Below are 16605 nucleotides of genomic sequence, written 5' to 3' on the forward strand. Positions count from 1 at the left end.
CAAAACAACAAGAGCGTACACACTACAATGGGACTTTTGTCGCGAAAAATGCCCAGTTTTGACGACAAAAAACTTCCACCCCACGAGAGACTTTTGTCTTTTCCCCTCCCTTTATTGTCAACAAAGAACCAGTGTAGACACTGCTGATTGTTTTGTCGACAGAACTGGCTTCCGCCAGTATCCCACAATGCCTGCCCTGATTGCTCTGCTCAGTGCTTTGATCTCTGCTGCCCTGCAGGCATGTGCCCCTCCCCTTTCAAAGCTCTGGGAAGTATCAGTGTGCTGCTCCGTTTGAGGAACAAACAAACAAAGAGCAAATCATTGGAATGCTCCTGTTCTGCCATGCACTAGGAATACAGCACCAGACAGACTGGTGCTGCAGGGGGAGGGGGACAGACTGCTGTGCTGCTTTGCCATTCCTCAGCATGGAGAGCTCACAGAGCTACTCATGATGCTGCTCTCGGCAGCTCAGGGGGCTGTGGGAGAACTCGGAGAGAATCCCAAGATGCGCAGCAATCAGCTCTTCCTTCCCACAACACTGCACTGTGGGATACCCACAGTGCAATGCTCACCCTGTCGATGATGTTGTCCTCAATGTGGACGTGATCTGTCGACAGAGGGAGCAAGTGTGAATGATTTTTATGATGTCGACTTTGGGTGTTTTTATGTCGTCGACTTTTGGGTGTCGACATAAGTTTTGTCAACAAAACTTGGTAGTGTAGACAAGCCCTAAATCACAGGTGTCAAAAATACTTTAAAAGACTGAGGTACTCAGATACTTCAGTATCTAAGGGTACGTCTATACTTACCTCCGGGTTCGGCGGTAAGCAATCGATCTTCTGGGATCGATTTATCGCGTCTTGTCTAGACGCGATAAATAGATCCCGGAAGTGCTCGCCGTCGACACCGGTACTCCTGCTCCGCGAGAGGAGTACGCAGAGTCGACGGGGGAGCTGCCTGCCGCGTCTGGACCCGCAGTAAGTACCTTGTAGTTCGAACTAAGATACTTCGACTTCAGCTACGTTATTCACGTAGCTGAAGTTGCATATCTTAGTTCGAACTGGGGGGGTTAGTGTGGACCAGCCCTTAGACAGACAGATGGATAGGGTTTGTGGCTCGATCCAGCCTATAGGATGCATTTGTGGGGCCCACACAACATATGTAGGCTGATCGTGCAAAATCTAAGCTTTTGTTTAAAAAGATTTCTAGCCCTCATGGCTGCAATGAAAACCTTCCAAATGTGAATAGAATGTACCCAACACAATGCTGTGTGTCAGAGGTTGTAGATCACTTGAAACAATGATTCAGAGGAGTGAACTCCCCTGCCTAATTACTCGGGGGGGGGGGGGGCTGTTAACTCTAAAGCCTAAAGGCATTTTAAATGTAAATATTATTTTGTTGCTTATTTTAGCAGTGGAATGCTGAGGAGGTTAAGACTTAAGCTAACACAGGTCATGGGCAGGCAATTAAGAGTTGCGGCAGGAAAGAAAACAAAGGAAAAACAGCAGAAGAGACCGTGAAAAGAAAGAGAAAAAAATGGCAGAAATAGCAGTGAAGCCTAAAAGTGAGCATATTTTCACATTGAGCAATGCAGAGAGCAATGATAAAGTAAAGAGTAAATAAATAAAAGCTTATTTATTGCATAAAGGATATACTCTGCCATTCATATCTGTGTAAACTGCTCATTGATATCAGTGTGGAATGCGGTGTGGTCGTTCTGAAGTTTTAACTCAAGGCCATATGCAAATAGAATTCAGCCCTCTCCAGAGAATGAGTCTCCAAGTTAAGAAGATGGGTAAGAAAAATTCTGAGGCGCAGCACAAGAAAAAGATCAGGCCCTTGCTTTGTACCTGTCTTTTATAGTTACAGGGGCAACCACAGGCCATTAGGAATTCAGCAGGACTTCAACAGGAGCTGCTGGTGCTTGGCACTACTGAAAAAAAATCAGGGCACTTACTACAGGAGTCAAAACATTACTTAAGGTGCTTTTGAGATGCCAGGTTTAAAAATTTGGCCTGAGACCATAGGCCGGGCCGCATGCGGCCCGCGTGGGCTCACTGTGCGGCCAGTGGGGGGGTGAGTAGGCAAGTGGCGGGTGAGGGAGGAGGGGCTGAGTAGGCGAGCGGGCAAGCAGTGGCAGGGAGTGAGTAGGCGAGCTGGGGGAGGGGGAGTGAGTAGGCGAGCCGGGGGAGAGGGGCTGACCTGTTCTACTGATCTGACTCGGCTCTCATCCCCTCTCCCAGGGCTGGCTCCAGGCACCAGCAAAACAAGCAGGTGCTTGGGGCTGCACATTTCTAGGGGCGGCATTCCGGTGCTGGCCATCATAGGCGCCAACTCCAGGGCATGGGGGAAAAAAAGTGTCCCCGCCGCCCTAGCTCGCCTCTGCTCCGCCTCCGCATGCTCCCCTGAGTGCGCCGCCGCCGCTCCGCTTCTCCCCTCTCCCTTGCAGGCTTGTCGCGCGCGAAACAGCTGTTTCACGCAGCAAGGCTGGAAGGGAGGAGAAGCCGAGTGGCGGGGCGCTCGGGGGAGGCGGCGGAGGTGAGCTGGAGCGGGAGGTGGTTCCTCTACCCCCCGTTACTTCCTGCACCCCCCCACCCTAGCTGACCTCCGCTCCGCCTGCTCCCCTGAACGCGCTGCCGCTCCTCTTCTCCCCCCTCCCTCCCAGGCTTGCTGCGTGTGAAACCCAGGCTTGCTGCGCGAAATAGCGGAGGGAGGGAGCGAGGAGAAGCCGAGCGGCGGAGTGGAGGTGACCTGGAGCGGTGAGTGGTTCCTCTACCCCCCCCCCCGTTACTTCCTGCGCCCCCCCACCCTAGCTCACCTCCGCTCCGCCTGCTCCCCTGAACGCGCCGCTGCTCCGCTTCTCCGCCCTCCTTCGCCTGAATTTGGATATTGAGAGGGAGGGGGGAGAAGTGGAGCGGTGGTGCGCCCGGGGGAGCAGATGGAGCGGAGGTGAGCTAGGGCGGGAGGTCGCAGGAGGCTCACAGGGGAGGGGGGAATGCGGCACGCCGGGGGAGGAGGCGGGGCTGGGGATTTGGGGAAGGGGGGGGGGGGGGGGGGGCGGGGGGGGGCATAAAAAAAAAAAGGAGGGGATGGCCAAAATTGTTTTTGCTTGGGGCGGCAAAAATCCTAGAGCTGGCCCTGCCCTCTCCAAGGGTTGTAGCTGTCTGGAGGTGCCTGCCTTCCACGCCTTCCTCATTCACACCTCATTCATTCAACAGGGCAATTGATTACAAAGTGGAGAGGGGGGGGAAAGATCTTATTCTACTTCTAGCAAAAAAGACATTTTTCTTTTACCTTAATTATACTACCTTAGGGGCCCGCTATAACATATTACCGAGGTTCAATACTGCTGTTTCGGTGGGGCGGCGCTGGGGAAGGAGGGTTTGTTTCCGCAGGGCAGGTGGCGCTGGGGGGGTGTGTTTCAGCGGCGCTGGGGGGGGGTTGTTTCTGTGGGGCGGGCGGCACTGGGGGTGTGTGTGTTGTGTTTCAGGGGGGGCTGGGTGGCGCTGGGGGGGGTTGGAGGCGCTCGGGAGGTTTCGGCCCTCAGCTGTTTTCTTTGGAGTAATATGGCCCTCGCCGCTTTACGAGTTGTGCAGGCCTGCTATAGGCAATTCTACAGAATTTATGACTTCCCAATCTTAGTACACCTCTACCCCGATATAACGCTGTCCTTGGGAGCCAAAAAAATCTTACTGCATTATAGGTGAAACCGCGTTATATCGAACTTGCTTTGATCCGCCGGAGTGCATAGCCCCGCCCCCCCAGAGCACTGCTTTACCGCGTTATATCCAAATTCATGTTATATCGGGTCGCGTTATATCGGAGTAGAGGTGTACTTTATTTATTTTTTTTTTTTTTTAATTTGTAGAAAAGACTATGAGGGGCCAAGAGCAGTTTGTTAACAAGAAAGCCCAAGCTTTCAGTATGAATAAGGCATAGGCAGTGGAGCATTATAGGGCTACATCTAGCACAGGAGGGCGGGGGCCAGTTTTCTGTCCTACTGTACATGGCTGGGGTAGGGGTTAGGGCAGGTTGACATCCCTGAGTTGACCTGCAAGGACTATCAGCTCTCAAACTGTTCTATTTATACTAAATATAATGCTTAAATCTAACCTAATTTCATAAAAGTTTAGGTACGTTTATTCTTTCCGGAATGCCCATAAGAATAGCCAGCAAGAAAATAAGATGGAGGCTTCTAAACAAACAAATCCAAAAAATTTCTATTCCTCAGAACTAACCAGCTAAAGTGTTCTTTTCCATGGTGCTTGCAGACATATCCTCATCTATCTGAAATGCATGTGCAACCTGTTGATTGTTTAAGCAGACATTCAGTAGCCCTTTATGATGTATTAAAAAGTTCAGCAAATATGAGGCAGTAACACAGTCATAGGGTTTGGTACTTATGCTAAGATCCATGGCTGCTTGAAATAAGAGATGTAGATTTTCAGAATCCTGAAATAAAAAAATACAGGTTCAGTAATTTTCAATATACATTTTTCTTGAGTTTACAGATCAACAGTGCTAATTATTTTAATTCAAACCTTTTGGGGTCTGATTTTCAGTGACTTTGCTGGAGTGCATTTTCTCACAGGTATCTGTTTTGTATACCAACTACCTACCGTATGTCAAAACAGAGATTTGCACAAGCACATTTGCTAACATTCAGCAAATGCATACCTACAGATCTATTGAAAATAAGACTCTTCATATATAAAGCAGTGCTCAGACACTTCAAAACATTATGAAAACAAAACATTTTCTTCTGCATTTTAACTGGTAACAGACTTTACACAGAAAAAGCCCTATGCAGATTATTATAAAAAAGAGCACAGCATATACTGTGCAGCACACACAAAAAACAATCAAAAACAAAGAGCAGCTGCCCACTGATTTGTTTATACATTCTAAATCAAGCTTTTTCAGGGTAATAAATGGCAAGAATTAAATAAACCAGAATCAGATTAATTAAGGGGACAATTTGCAGACAATAGAGGCAACAGCTTGAAAAATCAATTTAAAACCAGCCACAAAGAACCAGTGTAAGGGAGAGAGACCAAGAGCAGAATGTTCTAAGGTACAACAATAGGTGAGTCAAATGCCTCAGCAATACCCTTCAAAAGGAAGGCATAGCAGGGCACGGATAGTCAATACTTTTCACTCTTTAGTGCCTTCCTTCCTGGGATTCCTTACCTAGTGATAGGCAAAGCATATACTGTGTTCACTTCATCCACCACTAAAATGAAACACCTCAGGGGTGAAGGCAGGAGCAGCTTAACAACACATAGCAACACAATATTTAAAAGCAGAAAGTAACGAGTATCTTTTTTCAACTGATATTAATGGGGGAATTTAGATACTCATCATATAACCACCCAACTTGGAACTTTACTAGAACACTCGGGTCACTAACCCTATTCTATCAGAGCATGCCACAGGATCTTCAATGACCAGAAGTGGTTTGGTCCTCAGGTTTTACGCTTCTTCAGGAAGACAGCCCCTTCAACAACAGTGCCTCAAACATGCTGGAGATTGAAAACTGGCACCTATTAAACCACCCATATCACTAATACTTTCTAAGTAGTGACTTGGCCTGACCCCTCCTTAATTTATGAGATATGATACAATCACAGTACAAGGTCATGCAGCCGCAAGTCATTTTCTTAAGGTTCCTCCTTTCCCTTCCCCACTAAATTTTGCTCCTATTCTCCCAACCAATGAGGCAAAAAAGGATATCAAACCAAAAACATTTTCTTCATGTGCTACTGTGAAAATGACCATCACATTCTGATCTCCATTTGATGTGTGGTCTGTGTTCTTGATAAAACAATTAAAACGGGAAGTATGATTTTTAGGGAATCCATATCTTTAAACTAAAATTGTGTCATACCTGTAAATCTAACATATCATGTAGTTTCATAAGAAGTTCAAATGCTAAAACTTTTACTTCCTCAAAAGTGCTGGCAAAACACTGGATTAGCGTTTGAACACGGGTAGGATCAATCTCTTGAGCCAACTGAAAGACTGCTTGCATCTGACCTGTTCAAAGAAACCGATGTCATCATTATGCTTTGTTATTATCAAATAATAAGAATTTGTATTCCACTTTTATTTAACGGAACTACTGCAAATCTTAAGGGCTTGTCTACATAGTGGGATAATGCATACTACGGGAGTTTGATTTCTAACGCACACTAATTTGTTGAGCGTTAATTGATCTATATAGACCCTGCTGGTGCATACTCAAGGTTCCCTAGTTAAACATTTGATGTGAGCCAGCAGGATCTGTGATGTTGCACTCTATATGATTTTATGAAAGTATGCTGATAAGTGTGAACATAATGTAACTAAAATATGCTTCGTGCAAAAGGTCTCTTGTAAGGTATCATTACAAAGCTTATAATCTACTGAGTGTGGTCATCCTATTTGTATAAATGTATCACTCTTGTATCAGAAACTAGAAATATGAAATATAACTCTGAGGGCCTATTGTAATTATGCAAAGTGTGGGCCATTAATGGGGGTTTGGAATCTTGATGGCTCCTATCAACCAGGACAATTGACTGTAGATGGCTGTTTTACTTGTAAGTCTTCCTGTATACATGTGTGCGGGCAAGTGGGTAATGAAGTCTCACAGTGACATGTGATCATGTCACTTGAACTGGAATCCATCTTTAACCTGGTGCTTTTCCATTGAGAAAGAGGGGGTGGGAACCCAGAGAGGGACAAAGGATCCCTGCCTTATGCAAAAGATATATAAGTGGGTGGAACAGAACAAAGGGGGCAGCCATCATGAGAAATCCCCTAGCTACCACCTGAGCTGGACCAAGGGCTGGACCAGGGGAAAGGATTGTGCCCAGACTAGGAAGGCGTCCAGTCTGTGAAAGTAGTCTTGGCATATCAGTTGGCAGCCCCAAGGGGGTTTCTGTGATCCAACCCATCACAGGATCTACATGGATCGATTAATGCTCAACACATAGTGTGCTTCAGAAATCACTATAGTGTGCACCACCCCACAATGAAGAGAAGTTCTAAGACTCTGTTAAGGCTAAACAGAGTAATGCATTATTTCAATATACAGAGTTTTCCTATCACTGCCTACAAATCAGTTTGTGTTGTTTAAAAATATATATTTGTAATATAGAAAGCAAGACCCAGAGAGTACAAAAGGTACTTATCACATTAAAAAATAATTCTAATATTCTCAAAGCTCACAATTGCCAACTCTCACCAAGTTAGCTTTCCTTAAAGCTCTAGCCATGTAATTAGGTGAGAAACTCAGCTTTCATTTAAAAAAAAAAAAAAAAAAATAATAAACAGAAAAGAATAAAAAAAAAAAATAAAAAAAGTTAAAAAACAAAACTTAAAAAAAAAAAAAAAAAAAAAAAGTTTCTAGCTGTTAAGGTTTTGGAGAGAAGACTGAAAATGTGACCAGACTGAGCTCTAAAAGCTCAAAACCCAGAAGATAATAAAAAGAATTAAAAATATTTTTTCTTAAAAAAAAAAAAAAAAAAAAAAAAACACAACATGATTTTTGGGGCTGACTACCCATGACTGACTATTTGGCATTAACAGGAATGAAGCAACAGACTCAAAAGTGCATACTGTTTTGAAAAGCACACTTTTACTCCTACATGTAAGATCACTTAGCTAAATTTTTAATATAGTCCACTCTAAAAACATTGTCTAGTTTCTGAATTCATTAGTCATTCTACTCTCTTGCTCAAATACTTAGCTTTTTCTATATAATTTTTACAAACCATTTTATTTTTAAGTTGCTCATACAATCTAAATACAGAATTTCTAATTATAAACACTTCAAAACAGGCTCCTATTATGAATACTTTAGAATGATCGAATAGTCCTGATATTGAAAGAAATAATGTCTCAATACTTTATCAGCACCAGAACATGAACAATCACCTAATTAATTTTAGTGTGCAGTACTCGGAGAGCCCAGTATCATTTGAGTCTTTACAAATCTAACAGTTTTTACGGTCTTGATATTTTAACTGCAGCATGTTCAATTCTCCATCGTTTCTGAAAACTGCATTTATCATCCTTTAATTTACACTTATTCCAAAATCAGAATTTTCTTATTTTATTGACACCTTCATTTTATTTAAAGAAGAAACAATATAGCAAACTGCACCTGAAGTGTAAATTTTGCAAAACTGACACAGAAATTGAGTACCCAGTTAACCAGGGCATTGTTGTAAGCAAGCCCATTTTTTAACCCTACCGTTGCCCCACTATGAAAGTCAAACACCTCACCTTCTGGAGCACAAAATATTTCTGCTATTGATCCCAGAATAGTTAATGAAGAAAATCTGGTTGGATGGGATGAGCCAGGAAACAGGGCTTCAAAAAGTTTGTCACATATAGATGACATGAAATCCTGAAGATTACAAAAGGCATGTGCTGAGTACAGTTTGTATGTTATGCACATTAATAAAAATGTACTGAGAAATCAGATACAAGATGACACCCATATAGTTATGCCTCCCAACACAGTGGGCAAAAAATTAGAGCTGGCCAGAAAATGGAAAACTCCACAGAACGAAAGAAAGAAACGAAAGAAAAGCAGCGCTTTCAAAAAGTGTTTTTGCCCCAAACCAGGAAAAGATTTAATAAAAAATTCCATTGTGGGAAAACCAAACTGGAATTTTTTGGTTTCTCAACTGCCCAGCCTGGAAGGCACTTCTCAATTTCACTTTCTAAAGTGAAATTGAGAAGAAGCCTCCAGGCAGGCAGCTGGATATCCTTCATTTTCATTTTCCTGACTGTGTTATATGGATTAGTAGTTAATGCTTTTCAAGTGCTATAAAAATGCTAAGTATTATTATTATTATTAGACCTCTTGTAACAGCTCCTATACTTACTTTATACTGCTGTAAAGTTGCCAAATGATCCCATTTAGCTGATTCTTTAATTAACTCTTGTTTGGTTTTACTTTGCTCCAGTTTATAAAGTACCTGGGAACTTTCTTGTATTCTGCAGAACAACTTTTAAACACAAACAAAATGTAGTTGATCAGACACACACTGAAGTATGACTAATAGGAGATTTAAACAAAAAACATTTGGGCATAATTTTCAGGTTTAGTTGCTTATAGTTTCAAAAAGCGTACAAGTTCATGTACCATGTAACAATCACACTACTGACATTCCTTGATCCTCCCCTCTCCACCCCGATGTGCCCCTTCTCCTGCTAGCACAAATCTAGATACCACATCCACTTCCTCCATCCCTGCCACCACTCCTAACCTCATGCCCATTCCCCTCCTCCTCTTCTCTTGCTGTCTCTGGAATGCCCACTCTGTAAAAAGTTCACAGCCACTTTTTTATATCTCATTCCCTTCAGCTCCTGTATCCTTACAACTCTCTCTTCCTTCTCCCACATCATATACACAGAAGTTTCGTATTTCCTGTCCTCCTCTAACCTTTCCACTTGCTTCAGTGATCTCATCCAACCCCATCTCCTGATTGCTCTCAAGTCCATTCTTATCCCCTACACCTTACTCTTCTCCTTTACTTGTCACCCTCCTCTGGTTCTTTCTTTCCCTGACACTACTAGCATGTTTTAGTCTCTCCCACCTTTAATCCCACTTGCCTCTCCAACTACCACTCCATCTCCCTTTCAACACTACACTCACTGAACATGCAGTCTACAATCACCATCTGGAGTTCCTCTCCTCCAATTCCATGCTAGACCCACTCCAATTCAGCTTCTGCCCCTCGCACTCCTCTGACGCTGCCCTTGGCAAATTCTCTACTATCCTCTTCCTAGCCAAAGCTCAGAACCAGCACTCTGTCCTCATCCTACTTGACCTGTCAGCCACCTTCAACATGGTCAACCATGCTCTTCTTAAAATCTTGTCTTCTCTTGAATTTCATGACTCTGTCCTTTCCTGTTTCTCCTCTTACTTCTCTAATTACTCCTCCAGCACACCTTTCAGAGGATGCTCCTTCATCCCCTCTCCAGCTTTCTAAGTGGGTTCCACAGGGCTTTGTCCTTGGTCCCCATCACTTCTCCCTCAACAGCTTATCTCCAAGTAGTCTCATCTGCAAGCACAAATTAAACTATCTTCCCTATGTTGACAACTCGCAGATTAACTTTTCTATTTTAGACCCGTCTTCTCTGTCCAAACTAAAATCTCAGCCTGTCTCTGACATCTCCCCATGGATGTCTAGCCATCAGCTTAAACTGAACATGACAAACAGTGCTCTTAATCTTTGCCGTGAAGCCCACCTCTCTCCTTCATGCCCAATTTTCTCAGCCATTGTGCACACCACTACCAATGTGCTGGTCGTTCAGTCTGTAACCTGGGTGTCCTTTTCAATTCAGTTCTTTCTCTAGCTCTTCACTTCCCAGTTATGTCTACATCTTGCAGATTATTTCTGCATAATCCCTCTCAGTTTTGGGTTTTTCTACCCATCCACTCAGATAAAACTCTCCTTCACCTCATGTCTCGATTACCGCAACATCCCTTGACAAATGCAATCTTGCTCTGCTCATATCCATTCAGAATACTGCTACAAAGATCATTCTCCTAGCCCATTGCTTTGACCACATCACCCTTCTTTGAATCCTTCCACTGGTGCCCCTACCCTATCTTGAGGAAAAGCTGCTTTTCTTCAGTTCCTTCACAGCCTATCCTCACTCTACCTACTTCTCATTTACTAATCGAAATGTCAACTTCCGTCTCTAATTGGATAATGATATCAGCCTCCATCATCCACTTGTTAAATTTCCAAACAAGCACCTTTATTGGTTTCTCCCATGCTGTCCCTCATGCTTGAGAGGAGCTCTCCATAAACATCTTCAAATATACCGCATTATCCTCCTCAAAACTCTTCATCAAGTTTTTTGTAGGCATGATGACACAAAAGTAAGACCGATAATGCACGGATACCACTGACTAAAATGTTGACGAATATTGTCTCATTGTTTTCTTGTACTCTCCCGACTCTCTGTTACCTTGTATTTAGATTGCAAGCTCTCAGGGGCAGGGATCATCTTTTTGTTCTGGGTTTATACAGTACCTAGCACAATGGGGCCTGATCCACAACTAGAGCTTTTAAGCATTACAGTATCACAAATAGTCTCCATTTTATAACATGCTAAGAGACTTTGTTTTAAACAGTGTAAAAATCATAAATACATGGGCCTTACTACATATTGTTTATTCTTGAAGATTACCTTTTTTAGTAGGGAACAAATCTGCTGCCTCACTGCAGGGGACTGGCTGTTCAAATTGTACGTAATAAAAAACTGAATTAGCTGCATCTCTTCCATAGTCAAGATTTCTGTGCTCCGATGAGTTTCACAAAGCAAACCTAAAGCATCAATGCGAACCTACAAAACATTCCAAAGTGAACTATAGACTTTTTTTGTTTTTACCTGGAATTAATACTTGAGACAGAAAGTTTGTATGATACTGAAATAAAACATTGTAAGGCTAACCAAGTCTTCACACTTTAAAGCACAAAAATAAATAACTTTCTTCATCTACCTGATTATGCTGATGAACTAAACCTTGCTTTACACATCCAACTGATAGTAGACCATCCCTCATGATATCTCTAAATTGTAAATGTCCATGAGCTCTAGCTGTTCTCAGGCATGCCATTAAGGCTCCAAGAGCACCTCTGGTATTGCAAGAGCCTAAAGAAAGAATAAATAATTTCTGTTTTATTAATATAATACTGGTTGGAATATCAGTACTCTACTTCAGGCATCCCCCACCTTTCTAGTCTGTGAGTGACATCCTAAGAGAAGGATCTTCTCCTGGATCCAATCAGGTCCCCCATTCCTTATTCCAAGTAGCACCAGAAACGGCTGAGAGAGCCAACAGTAGCAGTTCACAAAACCACTCTGAGAACCACCGCCAAACCATGTAGCTACAACAGTACCATAAACCTTTTAATCACAGCCCATTGTAACAAAAATATTTTATTAAAAGTGAACTACAAAGCTTACTGATTTGTTTCCTCTATACTTGTTGTGCGCAAGTGTTTATAAGAAATATGGACAAAATATACAGAAATACTATAGAAACTCATGCATTTTATAACTAAAAACTGATAAATAAGGAAACTATTAGGCAGGCTTAATTTTAAAAAAATACAAGTAAAGCTAGAGTGACATTTTGCTTTATGGTGAGGGTGTGAACACATAACTTAAAATGGAGAAGCTCTTATATATGCACTCAGCCATCACTGTAAATTCCTCTCAGCTATGCTGAGAGCAATTAAGGAAAGCTTGGAATTTCTCATCCTGCCTCTCCCACTTATTACTTCTAAGACAAAAACAAATCAGAAATCATCTCTCTACAATTGCTGCAGCTTATCTAAACATCTGAACTATAAATATTAAGTTTATTTTCTTACCAATATTAGCATCAGCTGAAGCCTGAAGAATTTTAATCATGTAGCTCAGACTGTCAGGGCTACATTTGAGCAGTTTTGGTAAATAGTAATCTATTACATAAGTAGTTTGGTCAGGATTTCCTTCACACAGTATTAAAAGAAGAGGAGATACCCATGTGTCATGCCAGTGGTTAATCCAGATGGTTTTTTGAAATGCAGATATTAGATGACTCTTGTGATTTATAAACATGGTTTCCAAAAGATCACTTGCATAAGGTGCAAGAGACTGATCACCCATTACATCCAAGATTTGCGCTGGGATTGTTCTGTCCACTGTTAAAATATTTTCAACACCCACACACTCCACCAGACAGCCAAGTGAAGCATATTTCCCTTTAACGTGCCATTCTAAACTTAGCAAGCTCTCTGTCAACATTGGCAAGAAAGGGTCTGATTTTACAACAGATTCTTTAAGAGTGGCTTGGTGTATCCGCAGGATATTCTTGAATATCAGCTTGGCCTGGTGTCTAACAGCATCCAAAGGATGTTCCCAATGCGTGTACACATATTCCAGCAGTTTCCCAGTTGTGTTGGAGTTTCCATTAAGACTGCTCTTTAGATTTTGGGAGCTTGATTCAAGGACATCCAATGCTGAATTAGTCCAAATAGCTAAGATTCTAGATAAGGATACTGCCATATTGGATTCTTTTAATCTTTAGAAGAAAGAAAGAAAGAAAAAAATCTGCAGTATTCCCTTTGTCATTATCCACTCAGTATTACTTATTAAATATTGCTTTACATTTTTAAAGCACTAAAAACATTAATTCATAATATCCTCCTCCGCCTTCCCCTTAGGCAAGTAAGGAAACATTGACGACACACTGTAGGTGGGAAAACTGAGGTTGAGAAGTTAAGTGACAAGTCACACTGAGTCAGTGGCAGGATCAAAACTCAAATTCCATGCTCAGTCCACTAACCAGTGTTTCTCAACCTTTTTGATACCAGGGACCGGTTTGCTGCCTTCCTAAATTGTGTCAGGGAGATCTCAGGGACTGGTGCTGGTCCACGCACCAGTTGTTGAGAAACACTGCAATAAACCACCCTGTCTTCTTTACCATGGATTATTATCACTGCTAGAATTCCCTGACAAATAGTCTTGACAAACAGTCTTAATTTAAAAATAGTATTGACTGGCTATTTGGACTAAGCCCATAAGGAACTGAGTATTTGTTGATATCTGAACAGCTTTACTATTTTTCACATAATTACTTTACATCTACTTTAAAAATAAAAGGATAAATGTTTTCTTTGTCACAAGAAAATTAAAAATTAAACAGTATAGTAATGACATAATGTAAAAAACAGTAACCACCTCCTTGACCCCTTAAGTAGAGAGGATGGAGCTGTATATGGGATATATTTTAATCTACATTTTAATAGGGATGACAATTTTAAAAGGTCATCAAGTACTCAAAGCTTGTATCCACATAATTCATCACATTTTAAGAGTTCCACTCCTTTTATTCTGTACGAAAACAAGAATCTTTCGCAGAAAAGATGAAATCTAGCAAATAAGATTCAAATTATTACGTAAGGACTGAGTCTGTCACACTTTCTCATGCGGAGTAATCCCTTACTCCAACACTAGTCCTACTGAAATCAAAAGAAAAATTACGTATTTCCGCATTTCAGGAAACAGTGGAAAACTGCAAATACATCTAGGCCAGAGGTGGGCAAACTACAGCAGCCCGCAGGACTGTCCTACCCAGCCCCTGAGCCCTCAGCCTCTCCCCTGCTGTCCCCACTCCCCCGCAGCCTCAGCTCACCGTGCCGGCAGTGTGGCTGGCTCCGGCCAGGTGGCGCAGCTCAGGGGTGAACACAGGGTGCCCTGGCACGGCCCCCCCCCCAACAACAGGGGGCCCCCGGGGCCCAGCACTCGGGCAGCTCAGAACCAGCGCACCCCCTATGGGGGGGAGGGGCTGCACTGCGGGGGCAGGGGAGCAGGCGGGCGGTGCGGGTGGCAGGAGCACAGGGAACGTGGGTGGAGGACTCAGGAGGAGCACCGGGCGGCCGCGCAGCCGGCCGGAGAGAAGTGGCGCTTTGAAGGGGAAACCGCCGCTTCTCTCCAGCTGCACGGCTGCCCCTGCTCTTCCTGAGTCCTCCGCCCATGTTCGCAGGGCCACATTCCAAAAGGGGCTGGGGGGGGGATGGGGAAGGTCCCAGGGGGGCGATTAGGGGCAGGGGGTCCCGGGAGGGGCAATCAGGGGACAAGGAGCTGCGGGGGTTGGATGGGTCGGAGGTTCTGAGGGGGGCAGCCAGGGGGCAGGAAGTGGGAGGGGGCGGATGGGGGCGGGGCAGGCTATTTGGGGAGGCACAGCCTTCCCTACCTGGCCCTCCATACCGTTTCACAACCCGGATGTGGCCCTCGGGCCAAAAAGTTTGCCCACCCCTGATCTACGCAATGAAATATGCAAATATTTTATTTATTTTAGATTGGTATCATTAGGATTACTCAGAATAAGTTATTAAAGGTGCAAAACTTGGACAAGAGTAATTAAATTTCCAACTTCAGAAAAGGATATGGACTGCAGGACACTGTTAGTAGGTATGGTTTCAATGACAGAAATGAACATGTAAGAGGTCAGAAAAATAGTTAATAAAACAGCATTAAAAAAATAGACCTACCGTGAAGCCAAAGATAACAAAACCAACGCAATATCTAAGAGTAATTTCTCTCCACTTTCACCCATACTGCCATTCTTCCACTCTAACATGGCCAGCGCTCCATGACAAAGGAAGAGGAGGACTGAATCAGAGAGCTCTTCAGTACAGAGGCGCCCACAGCTGCTCACAAACCACTCTGGTACACTAGCACATTTCACTGAGCAGAGGAGCAAGTCACTGACCTGCAAAAACAAAATCAATTAATGCTAATCTTATTGATTAATTACAAATAGAACATTAAAGTACCTAGTAATTGGTAGTAGTAAATATATATATAGCTTTAGTTTAAGAGAAGAAGCATACTTACCAAACAAGGCAACTTTTCAACAGGCTCAAACATAGTCTTAGTAAAGAGAATGACAGCCAATCCTGAGGTAGTCTGAACAGTAGGCAAGAGACCTTCTTTATGATAGAAAAAGAAAAAAACATTCTTCATTGTACAATGCTTGCTCTATTTGATAGAAATTATTAGAACTGTAAATATGTTATTTTATTTTTCTACACAATGTACAATTATTTACATAGCCTGCATCACCGCAGTATCTGAGTTCCTCGTAAGTATTAATGCACTTATACTGAAAATACTCACGTGAAGTAGGAAAATATTATCCCCATAGTATATATGGGGGAAAACAGACATGAAGTGACTTGCCCAAAGTCACAAAGGAAGTCTCTGGCAGAGTCTGCTATGCTCATATTATATTTTTGAACCCAGTTATACTTTTGGCCTTCACAATATTCCTTGGCAATGAGTTCCACAGGTTGACTATGTGTTGTGCAAAGAAGTACTTTCTTTTGTTTGTTTTAAACCTGAGGCCTATTCATTTCATTCAGTAACCCCTGCTTCTTGTGTTATATGAAGGAGTAAATAACACCTTCTTATTCACTTTCTCACACCATTCACAATTTTATAGACCTCTATCATATCCACTCTTAGTTGACTTTTTGAGACTGAAAAGTCCTAGTCTTTTTAATCTCTCCTCATATGGAAGCTGTTCCATACCCTTCATCATTTTTGTTGCCATTCACTATACCTTTTCCAACTCCAATATATCATTTTTGAGATGGGGTGACCAGAACTACACACAGTGTTCAAGGTTTGGGTGTACCAAGGATTTATACAGTGGCATTATGATATTTTCTGTCTTATTAGCTATCCTTTTCCTAATGGGTTCTAACATTGTGTTAGCTTTTTTGACTGCCACTGCACATTGAGCAGATGTTTTCAGAGAACTATCCACAATAACTACAAAATCTCTTTCTTGAGTGGTAAAAGCTAATTTAGATCCCATCATTTTATATGCATAATTGTGATTATGTTTTCCAATGTGCACTACTTTGCATTTATCAACATTGGGCAACAAAATGACAGATGAAATTCAATCACGCAGTTTTGTGAGATCCCTTTGTAACTCTTCTCAGTCTGCTTTGGATTTAACTATCTTGCATAATTTTGTATCATCTGCAAATTTTGCCACCTCACTGTTTACCCTTTTTCCATATCATTTATGAA

General features: G+C 42.5%; 1 protein-coding gene across 1 annotated transcript in view; it reads right to left on the reverse strand.

Annotated features, from left to right (window-relative positions):
• THADA (THADA armadillo repeat containing) overlaps nucleotides 1-16605 on the reverse strand; it is a 324328-nt gene that overhangs the window by 288578 nt on the left and 19145 nt on the right. The window contains exons 9-17 of the mRNA XM_029911747.1: nucleotides 15400-15494; nucleotides 15054-15274; nucleotides 12390-13081; nucleotides 11513-11664; nucleotides 11200-11355; nucleotides 8880-9002; nucleotides 8272-8395; nucleotides 5888-6036; nucleotides 4239-4452 (exon numbers count right to left, since the gene is read on the reverse strand). Coding sequence (XP_029767607.1) covers nucleotides 4239-4452; nucleotides 5888-6036; nucleotides 8272-8395; nucleotides 8880-9002; nucleotides 11200-11355; nucleotides 11513-11664; nucleotides 12390-13081; nucleotides 15054-15274; nucleotides 15400-15494 — 1926 coding nt within the window. The remainder of the gene's footprint in view (nucleotides 1-4238; nucleotides 4453-5887; nucleotides 6037-8271; nucleotides 8396-8879; nucleotides 9003-11199; nucleotides 11356-11512; nucleotides 11665-12389; nucleotides 13082-15053; nucleotides 15275-15399; nucleotides 15495-16605) is intronic.

The sequence above is a fragment of the Terrapene carolina genome, unplaced genomic scaffold (genome assembly GCF_002925995.2).
Source record: "Terrapene carolina triunguis isolate 2854851 unplaced genomic scaffold, T_m_triunguis-2.0 Scaffold120, whole genome shotgun sequence".
In the NCBI taxonomy this organism is placed as follows: domain Eukaryota; kingdom Metazoa; phylum Chordata; order Testudines; family Emydidae; genus Terrapene; species Terrapene triunguis.